Source organism: Phymastichus coffea, unplaced genomic scaffold, assembly GCF_024137745.1.
Source record: "Phymastichus coffea isolate CEN01 unplaced genomic scaffold, Cenicafe_Pcof_1.1 PCOF00011, whole genome shotgun sequence".
In the NCBI taxonomy this organism is placed as follows: domain Eukaryota; kingdom Metazoa; phylum Arthropoda; class Insecta; order Hymenoptera; family Eulophidae; genus Phymastichus; species Phymastichus coffea.
Genome location: NW_026706822.1, coordinates 6,771,808 through 6,785,755, shown reverse-complemented (window position 1 = coordinate 6,785,755; position 13,948 = coordinate 6,771,808). Strand labels below are relative to the sequence as shown.

Here is a 13,948-nt window from a genome sequence, read left to right as displayed (position 1 = left end):
TTTTTTCAACTTTTTTGAAACTTCATTTTTTTGAATTTTTCAAAAATCAAAAATTGTTTCAAAACGTTTTGAAAAAATTTAAGAGTATTTCTTAACCGATTTTAAGATATTTTTATTCTTATAAATTTTTTGCTAACACCTATACTTTCTGAGAAAAAAATCAAGTTTAGAACAAAATTTTTTTATTTCGGCCGCCATTTTGCTTAGATGAAAAATTATTCAAATAAATGTCATCATCCTAACATTTAGTTCAGATATCGAGGACACCTTTCCAACCGGTTTTAGACCGATACAAAAATGTATAGGCTCCAGAAAATCAGTTTAAAAAAAAATTTTTTTTTTCAAAATCACGTTTTTTTTTAATTTTGATTTTTTAGAGGTTAGAAATCTTTTTTTCAACTTCTGATCACCACCATTCGAAAGAGCATCCTCGAAAACATAGGGTACGGTTAGTTTTAAGTTATTTGAGTTCGAATTCATTGCGAGGTAACAATTCAAACTCAAACTTAAAAAATGTGTCCTGTGGACGTTAACGGGTTAAGTGTTTCCCTCTTGATAATGGATTTAAAATATTCGCTGCATAGTGGAGTGGAGTTAACACCATTGTAGCACGAGATTGCAAACAATCCGACAATTTTTGTGCTTCATCATAGTTGAAAATTGAAAGTGATGTATCGAATAGCTCTTTATTCAAGACGCTTTCGAGATCCTCGAACACATTTACTACTTCGTAAAACATTGATTGATCACCTTCAATTTTTTTCAACCAAGTAACTATTGGTTTAAGCAAGGCGATTAACTTGGTAACCTTTTGCCAAAATATGTCATAAAGGATCAAATCTGTCACTTCTCTACTTAATCGGTCGCTGTACTTACAATTAGAAATGGCTAATTGTTTCAAATTGAAACAATTATCATTGACGCTCTCAAGACATTCTAGAGATGAACCCCATCTAGTTTTTCCAGGTAATTTCAGAGTTTTTGTCACTCTCCTTGCTCCTTCTTCTCCATTTGAAGAGTTCTGAATGTCTTTTAAAGCTGCTCCTAATATGTGCGAATGTTTGGTTGATTTTACAATCAGCACTGCTTCGTCTAATATTGATTTTGCAGATGGTGTCTGGATAGTGTCTTGACAAAATAAATTCAAGATGTGAGCGAAACATCCATAGCCAAAAATTTGCTCTAATGCATATCTTAATTCTAGTAACTTCCATGCTCTTCTGCAATAAGACGCGTTATCTGTAATAGCAGCGAGCGTTTTTTCTGCGCCAACTTCGTCAATGACAGAAGACAATGCATCACAGAAATACTCGCCTGTTTGCGAAGCATCTTTAGTGTCAATGTGCTTGTAAAGCACAGGATCTGGTGTGTTGACGATAAAATTGATAATGCCTTCGTTTGTAGTAGTTGAATACGAATCAGATTGGATTGTTAGCGATGAAGCATTCTCAATTTTTTTGTTCACTTCAACTTGAACTTCATCATGAATTTTATCGAGCAAAGGTCCAGAAATTTGATGACGCGTTGGGTAAACAAATTTTGGGCGCAAACGCGCGAGAAATTCAAATATTCATTTTCTAGAAATATGAATGACACGCCTAAAAAAAAACAGCAGTCAAGTAACATTGGAACTTTTTTTTTAATATCACAAAATTGCTAAATTTTTATATGTACCTCCAGTGTAAATGGCTTTAGCTAAAAGATTCGAACAAATTTTTTGTTCGCTTTTTGTCATATTGTCAAAAAATTCGGAAATTGGTGCACCTATTTTCTTCTTTGGAACAGCTGTAGAATCGGTAGAATTATTTTCATTTTCTGAGTCTAAACATGACTCACTGCTGATGGAATTTGCTGCAGCTGATTTTGAGGTGTTTGTAATCAACTTTCGTTTTTTTGATTTTCATCCCTGTTTTTGTTGGTGTTCTTTTAATAAAGTTACAACGTGGGGCGGGCATGCTTTGCACTCGAGCAAATGATCGATCATCCGCGTCGTATGACAAACATAAACTTGTATGCAATAATTACAACCATAAGATTCCAATTTTTGGTTTGGTGGCTTAGGTTTCAAGGTAAAATGTTTTAAGGCCACTTTTCGCAACTTCATGTCTCTTGCTAAGATAGCTGAGACCTGAAATAGTCAAATAATCTATATATATATATATATATATATATATATATATATATATATATATATATATATATATATACAGGGTGACCCATTTTAATCGCTACACCTGGATTTTTCGAATTCCAAGACAGATAGGAAAAAATGGTTCAGACAAAAGTTGTAGGGGACGAAAGGGGCCAAACAATGAGTCTATCAAATTTGACCTTGAACTTGACCTTGAAGGTTATTTCAAGGTCAAGTGGTTTTTTTGAATAGGAACACCTATTTTTGACCCCGGATTCGGAAAGAGCGGAAAATTTCACGTTCAAAACCATATTGAGACATTTTTTTTTCACGGTCATTTCAAAGTCAAATCAATGTCAAACTCCAAAAAATCCATTTTAAGTCGTTTTTCCACGAGTCACAGGCTTAAGTGGTTCAAATTGATCGTTGATTTAAAACGGAAACCCATATACCCAAAACATTCACATCCTAGTAAACAAAAATCGAACTTGCACATCCGAACCCCATTCTCTTCATAGCCTCACATACTAAACTGTTACACCAGACATCCCCCAGTCCCACACATCTCTATCCCATGTATGATGTTTGTTTAACGGATACTTCATGATCATTGAAGCTTTTGTTGTAAATGTGTCAACCTTACGTTTAGCGCTACCCAGAAACAACGACGTGGACGTAGTAAGGACTGTTTCCTTTGGGGTGCTTGAGTGAGTCCCCGGCCTCTCACTGTTCAGGGTGCTTAATTAAAGTGAGTCCCTTCGTCTCTCACTGTTCGGGGTGCTTGATTTAAGTGAGTCCCCGTGCCTCTCACTGTTCAGGGTGCTTGATTTAAGTGAGTCCCTTCGTCTCTCACTGTTCAGGGTGCTTGATTTAAGTGAGTCCCTTCGTCTCTCACTGTTCAGGGTGCTTGATTTAAGTGAGTCCCCGTGCCTCTCACTGTTCGGTGTGCTTGATTTAAGTGAGTCCCTTCGCCTCTCACTTATGTGTTTATCTAGCCTCGAAGCAAATGTTCGAAATTACGACCATTTGCTTCCAGGCACATAGTCAAACGCCTTTGGAAGTGTCGAACGGTGTTTAGCAAAGTTTGCCTTGGAATGGCATCGCAAGCTGGACGAATTCTGTCTATCATGTCTAATCTTGTGGTGGGCCTTTCCGCAAAAACGGCATTTTTTAAATACCCCCATAAGTAAAAATCTGGTGATGTAAGCTCGGGTGAGCAAGCAGGCCATTCAACCGGACCACCTCGATCAATCCATCTGTTACCGTACTGATTATTCAAAAAAGTCCTGACAATTCGAGCGAAATGTGGTGCTGCGCCGTCCTGCTGGAGCCACATTCTCCGTCGCGTTTCTAAGTCAACATCTTCCATCAATACAGGTAGTTCATCTCTTATTAGCGTTAAATACGTGTGTTGATTAACATTTTCTTCGAAAAAGTAAGGGCCAATCAAATATCCATTAATAATCCCACACCATACCATTATACTCCAACGTCTTTGATGGTTTACAGTTCTGACCCAATGAGAATTAACATCAGGCCAGTAATGACAATTATGTCTATTCAATTCCCCATCACTTTGAAATTTTGCCTCATCAGAAAAAAAGAACAAAATTAAAAAAGTCTGGATCATTTTCTATCATTTGTAAAGCCCATTGGCAAAACACAATACGCTGTTGAAAATGAGCAAACTGTAGCTCTTGGACCAGAGTAATATGATATGTATGATATCTAAGCACCTTCATAATTCTTAAAAATGTACTTTTTGGAATACCGATTTCCCTTTCGACTCGACGAGCGCTTATCTGTGGGTCAAGATGAATTATTGCCAGAATAGTCACAACCCGATTATCATTTTCATCATATTGATGGCGCCCACGTTGACGAACCATGTGTCCACCACGAGCTCTTTGAGTTAAACGTCTGATAGCCATAGCTTCGGGGTGTCGTCTGTCTTGATAGCGTTCAGCATAAATTCTTGCCGCAGCACGATAATTATTTCGGCTTTCTCCTAAAGCCAACGTCATGTCAACGATCTCGTTGGGCGCGTAGTCAGCCATTTCAGAGGCAGCTATTAATTATTATTAAATTTGAATAGTGAAATGGTATAAAAAATAACAATAATTATAATATTCACCCGTATACGGTCGCGACCAAAAAAGAAAAATGTTCCTAGATTACGGTAACTTTATCTGACTAAGTGTATTTGCCACAAGTGTTCCGATTGTCACACTTTTGTAATTGTAAGTTTTATAATAAAGTAATAATCATTAAATTATTTCTAATTTGAATTGCACATAATACCAAAACTTGCTTTTATTTTAAATATTGTGAATTATTTCCGTTCAAACTTAAAAAATACTAATATTGATAATGTAATCATTAAAAGCACATTTACAAATAAATTCTGTTCAGTCAAAGATTCTTGTAATAATATCTGAACTGCTGACCGATTTTAATATTTTCCGCACATTTTTAATATTAAACATTATTTTTGATAGTTTGATTCTAGAAAAAAAAGCTTTGATGCTTTTTGTACAAAAAAGAAATTTTGCATATTTATTGTTTCGAAAGTTATGACTATTCTTTTTAAACAATCACATTATTTACAGCTCATATCTTCAATTTTCTCATAACTTTCGAAAAAATAAATAAAGATACAACATTTCTGTTTTTTACAAAAAGCATCAAATTAGTTTTTTATAAAATTTACAATTAATAAAGTGTGACAAATGTTTTTCTTTTTTAGTCGCAAACACATACAGGCGAATATTATAATTATTAATATTTTTGATACCATTTTACTATTTAAATTTAATAGTAATTAATGGCTGGCTCTTAAATGGTTGACTATCAGTCTAAAAAGATTATTGACACGACGTTACTTTTAGGAGAAAGCTGCAGTAATTATCGTGGTGCGACAATCGGAAATCAGTATTTCAAGGTAGGGGCGAAGGGACTCACTTAAATCAAGCACGCTGTACAGTGTGAGGCGAAGGGACTTACTTTAATTAAGTGATGTAACTAAATCTACGATCAGTTTGAACCACTTAAGCCTGTGACTCGTGGAAAAACGACTTAAAATGGATTTTTCGGAGTTTGACCTTGATTTGACCTTGAAATGACCGTGAAAAAAATGTCTCAATATGGTTTTGAACGTGAAATTTTCCGCTCTTTCCGAATCCGGGGTCAAAAATAGTTGTTCCTATTCAAAAAAACCACTTAACCTTGAAATAACCTTGAATGTCAAGTTCAAGGTCAAATTTGTTAGGACCATTGTTTGGCCCCCTTCGGCCCCTACAATTTTGTCTGAACCATTTTTTCCTATCTGTCTTGGAATTCGAAAAATCCAGGTGTAGCGATTAAAGTGGGTCACCCTGTATATATATATATTTTATGTACTTAACCTCATCATTTCTATATTGTATTATACCTTAATCTTACCAGTAGAATAGCTCACGGAATGAAAAATCGTAAATGCGCACTATAATACAATCTTCTCGGTAGAAAAAATAGGTTTAAAAAGAAAGCAGGATGATCTCAGGTAGGAATTACTCTCAGTAGAACGCCTTGGCTTTCGCAACAACGTTTACGTCGGTGCATGTAGGTCTAGATGCGAGCCGGGTTTGTTCGTGTGTTTTCGTTATCTGACATAAAATTCGCAGTCATAAGTCGTTCGGACATATGACCGACATGTGACGGACATATGTCCGACATATTTTTTCATGTCCGTCACGCTGGAACTCTATGCCCCACGCGATGGAAGCGCTTAGGATCTAATTTTAACGAGCGACACTCGTTACATTAGCTAACTTATGTTGCAATAAATCCTGTAAAATAAGAGGCCCGCAGTACATCAAAATGATTCTTAATTCGATATCCTTGAATTTGTTTGCATACGAGAGACTTCTAGGCTTTCCTTGAAACGTCATAGAAATACAACTTTTTATTAATAGTAATAGATTGTCTACTCACCTCTTTCTGTTATTTTTTATTCAAGTGAATTTATCGTGTGCCACTTATCCAATACTCCTGTAATAATTTAAATTTTATTCCATTGCAACGTAAATGTATATAATCTAAAATGGAACATTTGACCATATTAATAAATGACGTAATTTTCTGTGATGAACTAGTGCCTGTATTATTTTGTGGATTTTTTTTTCTAAACGATTCGTCTGTTCTTATAACAGCATCAAAATCAGTATAAGTAGTTCGTCTATCGTTTCTCATTCCTTTAACATCGCATATTTCTCGCACATAGTAGCCACCATAACCTTTAGTGTACATTAAAAAAGTTCGACCTGGAGTATCGCATATAAAACAGATAATACTAATTTTTAATTGTATTCTGTAAGCCTGATTCCAGTACACAATTTAGATCGCTAACGATCTTTGTCAAACATTCGATAAGATTTTAAGATTTCCCGTAAGATTCTAAAATTTCAAGTGCAAATGGTTGGTATAAATCTTTTCATGAAATACTCAACCAAAATAAGCTAAAACTGAGTATTATTTGATTTGAATACTGATATACCATCCACGTTAAATTGTAGCAGAATTTTTTTATTTGGGTGAAGCTCTGGTTTGATAGCATTTTTTTAACTTTGAACTAATCCAAAATAGATATAATATATTAAATGTTTATCATTGTCAATTTTTTTATATTATAAGCGTATTTAACGTTTAAAAAAGTTGTTGCCGTTTTAAGTAATTCTGGAAATAATTTTTTACATAAAATTAATTGAAGATCATACAGTGTTTTATCATCAACATTACGATTTAATGCCTGTTGCTTTATTTCATGTATTTCACTTAATTCTCTTTTATCAAGTCATTTGTACTCATGTCTATCACCGAATCATTATTTCCTTCTACATTATCATTGTCTGAATAGTTGATCGAGGTTCAAAAGAATAATTTTCGTGTATACGATGAAAATTTTCTTAAAAATTTTCTTGTATGTGCCTTTGAATAACAGATAATATATATTTTTCACATCATTACAGCTGCTCGAGAGAAATTCTTTCACCGAGAAAAAGTTAAAATAAAATTTACTATTTTAGTAAAATTTACCATAAAACATATAGTAATGCTGGGATATACTCATGCTCTAAGAAATATTGCTACACGGAGAGAAATAGTAAAGTAAATATAAAAATAATAAATAATAAAAATTACCATATACCATAGCAAAAGAGTGGCATTTTTGTGTTATAATAATTTTTTCTATACAGTATAGTAAAATTTCTTTATTACAACAGTTTTTATTGTTCATTATAATAATTTCTCTTATGAATATAAAAATTTTTACTATATTCGTATACTAAATTTTATTACAATAACGCAGTGATTTATGTTTTGCAGTTTAATCATTTTTAATGAATTTATAAAATATATTTTACGTACAGAAAAAATATTTGAAAAAAATTATTTATCATTTTTAATTTATTACGCTTGTTAATCATGATTATTTTGAATTTTTGACTTTTTGTATATTTATAAATTATTGACATCAAGACCATCTGTAAGTATCGTATATTTTATATCACTAAATGTTATATATTTACATCGCTGCTCTACTTTCATGTTATACTACCTACTTATACTTATATTGATCGCAATCTCTATTACAATACGCCGAATGTCTTTTCACATCTTAATCACGTACAAAGTTCCTTATATATCAATCTTTTGATGTTCGGCCACTCACACGATAGAAATTTGAAATACGCCATCTAGTGTAAGTGGAGTAATCGTAAATTATATCTAATTTATACCTAGACAATACCAGTTCCATTTTTTCTTATGATTTTCATTGTTAAAATTTGTTATTTATTAATATCAACTGTAATATTATATATATTCAATAGTTTTATACGACATATATTTTTACGACATTTCACGATAACATAATTTTTTCTATCTAACATAATAATTTTCACTTTTTACATAATAAAATTTATTATAGTTAGTTTATTTATTTACAACTTATATGTTACATTTGGTTTTCATTTCTTACATCAAAATTGTATCTCGTGTCCAGTTTGTGTAATTGATAATGTATGTGTTTTGTGTGTGTGTGTGTATCTGTGTTTTGTGTATATGTGTACGTATGTAGGTGTGTCTGCAACTCTTACGTCCCTGTCTTCTGCTCCTGTTTGTTCAGCTTTTCTTCCCATTTTTCTGTTGATTAATCTTCTCTTCCTCTCTCTCTCTCCGAGATCTACCTTTTCGTCTCTTCTGTTTTTCTCTTTCTTGCTTATTTTCTTTTCGACTTCTTCCTTAATTGCTTTCTTTTACCTTTTCACCTTTACTTTGCTTTTGCTCTTTTTCTTGCTAATCATTTCATCTGTCTTTCTCCTTATTAGGGCTTTGACACCTTTTTCTCATTTCCTATTGCTCCCTCTGCTTTTCCTTTCCTCAACCTCACTTATTTTCTTTAGTATCTTATAATTTGTCTTCTTGATTTTCTTTTTCTTTCTTCTCTTCGTTTCTTCTTCTTTTACATTTTAGCTCCATCATCCACGCTATCTCTTCTTTACTTCGTATTATTATTTTTTCCCATTCTTCCCCATCCTTTTCGCTTTTTTCACAATTTTCTACTATGTGCTTCCAATTTTCTTCCTCTTTCATACACATTCTACATGTCTTGTGGCGGGGAATTTCGGGGGTTTTAACCGCTCTACGAGTCTCTTCCGCCACAAGGCCTGTTTGACTCACTACCCCCGATTATTTAGGGCGCTAGACCGCCGGCTAATTAGGGCGATCGTCGGGGGTAGGGCCAAAATGGGGTTTCGTCGCGGGTATCTCGGCTTGCCTTCACGGCGACTGCGCAGGGTAGGCAAGCGGGTGAGTGCTTGCAATTTCCTCAGTTCAGGCCTCGGTGTCCAACTACTCGATTCCAATTTTTCCTCCTCAAATATGGTAAGCCGGCAGCTCAGATGATGGCTCCTTAATTCAGGTCGTAAGTCCGTTCGAATTCGCGCGTATGTTACCTATCGTGGGACCCGAAAATATAGCGAATCAGCGTTACCCGATTATAACCGCTCGCGGTTGAAAATCACCAGCATGCAATTGAGGCAGGGTAACAGTAAATTATATGTAAAAAAAACAATTAATCACTTTATTGACGTATTTATTTATTTATAAGCAAGAAGTCGGAGTGATTAGGGTCAGTACAACTCTGAATAATTATAAAATAGCAAGGGTACAAATTAATCGAAATATTAATAATTTTCCCTGCAATTGTAGATATTATTGATACCGGCTTTGAATCCATTACAGTGATGTTATTTATTCTAGAGTTTTGCTCAGGCTTTACTACATATGTTTCACGTTAAGACTTTATCGATGACATTTTTTTACACGATTATCTATAACAGTTCCAGTACGCTTCCATTTTAATCATTTTAAATGCACAGCAAGATCTGAATTTGTGAAATAATTGTCAAAATAAAGATAACAAAGAGAAATCATTGCATCAGATGTCAATTCAAAAAAGGGTTTCAATAAATTTAAAGCCACGCGAGATCCTAATGCACACTTAGATATCTTACCTCCTATTACAGAGTATTTCTACAGTATAAGTCTAAATTAAATAAACATCCATTAGCAGTGCACAATCCCCAAAATTCAAGGCCGAATCGTGTAGATTTTCCATGTATAAACTGTTTCGAGCACGTTCTACCATATGATTTAGTCATCATTTCATCCACTGATAAAGCTGATCTCCAGAAGCCAAACTTCAAAATATTCTTTTGAAATAATTTCAATAAAGTACGAACTCGTCAAGCCTTATCATTTGAATCTTTATCTTTGGCCTTCGAGCATTTCAATTAGGATTTGATCAGTTCAAACTTAGATCGTGATATTAGTGACGAAATTTTTTTACAAGATATAAAAGGATCCGTTGACCAATAATCTCTCTGAGATTTTCTTTTATTGAATAACGTTATTATAGCGATTCCAATGAATGTATTCAGATAGACTAATGATAAATCAAAACCATATTTCTCACATGCATTGATGATATAATGTTTCATTTTGTTTGAAAAAAAATGTTCAAACAGTTCTATTGGTTCACATTTTCTAATTTTTTTCCTTTGTAGATCTAGATACTAATATTTTATCTTCAATAATATCAGAATAAATTCTCTCATCATTTATCTATTTAAATTTATGATCTTTTTTAATCTTAACTTGATAATTTTTTGAAACTTTCTTATAAGTAGTTTTTAGTAATTTTTCATCACGATAATTATCATAATTATTATCTGAATCATTTTCAGAATCTGAGGAACCAAAATTTTCTGTATTTAGTATCATACAGTTTTCATCATCGTCTGTGGTATATGATTATTTTCATTTTTAAGTTCTGGAGAAACAACATGCCTCGATTGTTTTCGTGGCATTGAAAGTTTAAATATGAAAAAAAATCTTTAAGAAAACTTCACATTTTCAGAATGATGAATTTAAATAACTTTCGAGTTAGAAAACTACATTATGTTTTATCAATCTCAATCGATCTAACCAAACTGGCTTTGGTAAAAATTTTCTAAAAAAAATGAGTTACGCTAAGAGTACAATTTCAATATATATTTGACAGGCACTTAGGTCATTTTCTTTATTTAGAGCTTTTTGGAAAATGGAAATGCTATACATTTAGATCCTAACTTATTTTGTAAAATTTTATAAGTTGAAACGGTTGAAAAGAATTGATACAATGTTTGATAATATTTTACTAGAAAACTATAAGTTTTAGGACAAAATTTATGAGAACAAAGTCTTAGAATTAGCCAAAAAATACTCTAGAATTTTTTTATATCTTTTGATAACTTTTTTGAATATATCAATTTTGTAGTTTTTTGAAAAATCCAAAATTTTCTTTAAAAAATTTGAAAAAATTTGAAAATATTCCTTTATCAATTTTCAAAGTTTTTTGCATAAAACTTTTTCCTAAACTTCATATTTTTTAAGAAAAACAATTATAACCAGAAGCGAATTTTTTTTTTCAGGTATTTCTTCGTTTTTTCCGTCATTATGACAAAAAAGTTTATATAAAAAAATTTCCTGTTAAAGTTCAACAATTTTATGCACCGACGGTTGAACAAAGATTCCCTTCCTTCCTTATACGGTTACAATACTAGTACTTCTTTTTTTTCATATAAATTATTACTTTGTAATATATACTGTCCGTACGAATACATGACACATGATTGCAATAAGTTGACAAGATTATTACTCTTACATTGTGTCTAAATTTAATACGAGTATTTGGCTACACAAACTTGACAAATTGAACAATAAAAATTTTTTTTAACCGGATAGATAAGTTGTATTAGGAATAAATTCATTTGTAAACTAATTTGTTAAGCTTCAAGACAATCCATCAATCATTAAAAAACGCGTTCTTAATCAAAAGTTATATTAAATACTAGTAGTGAAGAAAACTTATACATGCAGGTAGAAAAGAAGTGATAAAGTTATTCAAATATTAGCGGAAGTGCAAAAAGTACGTTAAATAAAGAAGTTAACCCATTAACGCCGAAGGACGCTTATTCGAGAGCTACGTACGTTTGAATAGTTACCATGCAATAAATGCGAACAAAAAAAATTTAGGAACCACTGTTCTCTACGTTTTCGAGGGTGCTGTTTCCAGTATTGTTGGTTAAAAGTCTCGCAAAAAAATGTTTACCATCAAAAAGTAAAAAATAAAAAAACTAGATTTTTCGTTTGATTTTTTTTAAAACGACTGTTTTTTCTCTTAACATTTTTTATATGTCTAAAATCTCTCTAAATCACGGTCTCGATATCTGAACTAATAATAAGTAAGGTTTGTCGAATATGAAAATTTTTTAATTAAACAAAATGGCCGGAATGAAAAATTCTTTTCTGAATTCACAAATTTTATTCTGAAAAACTATAGACTCTTATAACAATTCTCTAAGAACAAAAATATCTTAAAATCAGTTAAAAATATTTCAAAATTTTTTCAGCCTCATCCGACGAAATTTTTGAATTTTCGATGTCAGAAGATTGCAAAATCTAAAATTGTATCGGAAAGTTCTAAAAAAATTTGAGAATATTCTTTATTTGATCTTAAAACATTTTGAGTCTTAGGAAAATTTTAGTAAAGAATGTAGTTTTTGACAAAAAATTTATGTTACAAACCCCAATAATTTAAGTTTAAGAGATGCTCTTTCCGATGGTCCGCACGAAATTTGTGCGAAGAATTTCAAAATAATATTTTATTTTTGCTATTGGTCAATTTTGAAAAATAAAAAATTGCTCAAATAAAATTCGGAAAAATTCTCATATATTGTTCAAACAATTATAAAAATATTTTATTCTTAATATATTTTCCTATATGTGCATTGCTTTCAAAGAAAAAAAAAAAGAAATCTCAAATTAGTATTGTCTATCAAAATTTTTTTTCAAAAACTGTACGGTTAAAGCAAAATTATCTATGAATAAAATATTTTTATAATTCTAATAGAGTTTATAACATGAATTTTTTTCTCAAAAATACATTCTTTACTAAAATTTTCCTAAGAATCAAAATGTTTTAAAATGAAATAAAAAATATTCTCAAATTTTTTCAGAACTTTCCGATACGATTTTAGATTTTGCAATCTTGTGACGTAAAAAATTCAAAAATTCCTTCGGATGAGGCTGAAAAATGTTGAAGTATTTTTTAACTGAGTTTAAGATATTTTTGTTCTTAGAGAATTTTGATAAGAGTCTATAGTTTTTCAGAACAAAATTAGTGAAGTTACAGAAAAGAATTTTTCATTCCGGTTGTCATTTTATTTAATCAAAAAATTTTCATATTTGAAAAACCTTACTTATTATTAGTTCAGATATTGAGGCCGTGATTTAGAGAGATTTCAGACATATAAAAAATGTTAAGAGAAAAAAACAGTCGATTTAAAAAAAAATCAAACGAAAAATCTAATTTTTTTTATTTTTGACTTTTTGGTGGTAAACATTTTTTTGCGAAAACTTTTAACCAACACCACTGAAAACAGCACCATCGAAAACATAGAGAACAGTGGTTCCTAAATTTTTTTTGTTCGAATTTATTGCATGGTAACTATTTAAACGTAGCTCTCAAATAAGCGTCCTTTGGCGTTAATGGGTTAAAAAACAATCTGTCACGAAAATAACTAATAGCTGACCAGAATTTGGTAAAGACGAATGGAAAAAGTTAAGCTATGGCGACCGCCGATTTATCAGTGGTATATATGAAAACAAGAAATTCGTATTCTGAAAGCATAAATAAAGATTTCAAACAGTGCAGAGTGATGAATGGATGTATACCACGTTACTGTGACAGCCTTAATTTTAAAACCATCACGGAAGTGACAAATCCACTCACAGTGTAATCTCACGATCTTTATTGCACCCCGCAAGCACTTTGACATGGTAACTTTATCTCCTGCTGTTTCTTCTCAGCAGGTTTTCTGTCAACATCTACATTAGGGACATGCTATGGTATTTTGGTCGTTAACATTACTAACTTCTAGGTTTATATTTACTCTAGTAATTTTCAAGATATCAGACATTAAATAGTACTATCAAATTTATGTCATTAAGTAATTGAATTCATTTAATAAGATGGTATAGATAGCTAAATATAAAAATATTATATTTTTAGTACTGTATTATTAATTTACGTTCGATTATGACTAATTATTATATTAAGGCTGTAATGTTTATTAATATAAATATTACATATTATCTTATTTATATTCAGAATAATCGTGTCAGTGAATCTTGCTATATTGCCTAGTATAGTAGAATATTGTAAACGGTAAT

The 13,948-nt window shown here is 31.7% G+C and overlaps 1 protein-coding gene across 1 annotated transcript; it reads right to left on the bottom strand.

Annotated features, from left to right (window-relative positions):
• Positions 1-529: 529 nt before the first annotated feature.
• Positions 530-1,735, bottom strand: LOC131672356 (uncharacterized). The gene is made up of 2 exons (XM_058949529.1): positions 1,675-1,735; positions 530-1,476 (listed from the first exon to the last, which is right to left on the bottom strand). The coding sequence occupies exons 1-2, from the start codon at positions 1,733-1,735 to the stop codon at positions 530-532; spliced, it is 1,008 nt and encodes a 335-aa protein (XP_058805512.1).
• Positions 1,736-13,948: the final 12,213 nt, after the last annotated feature.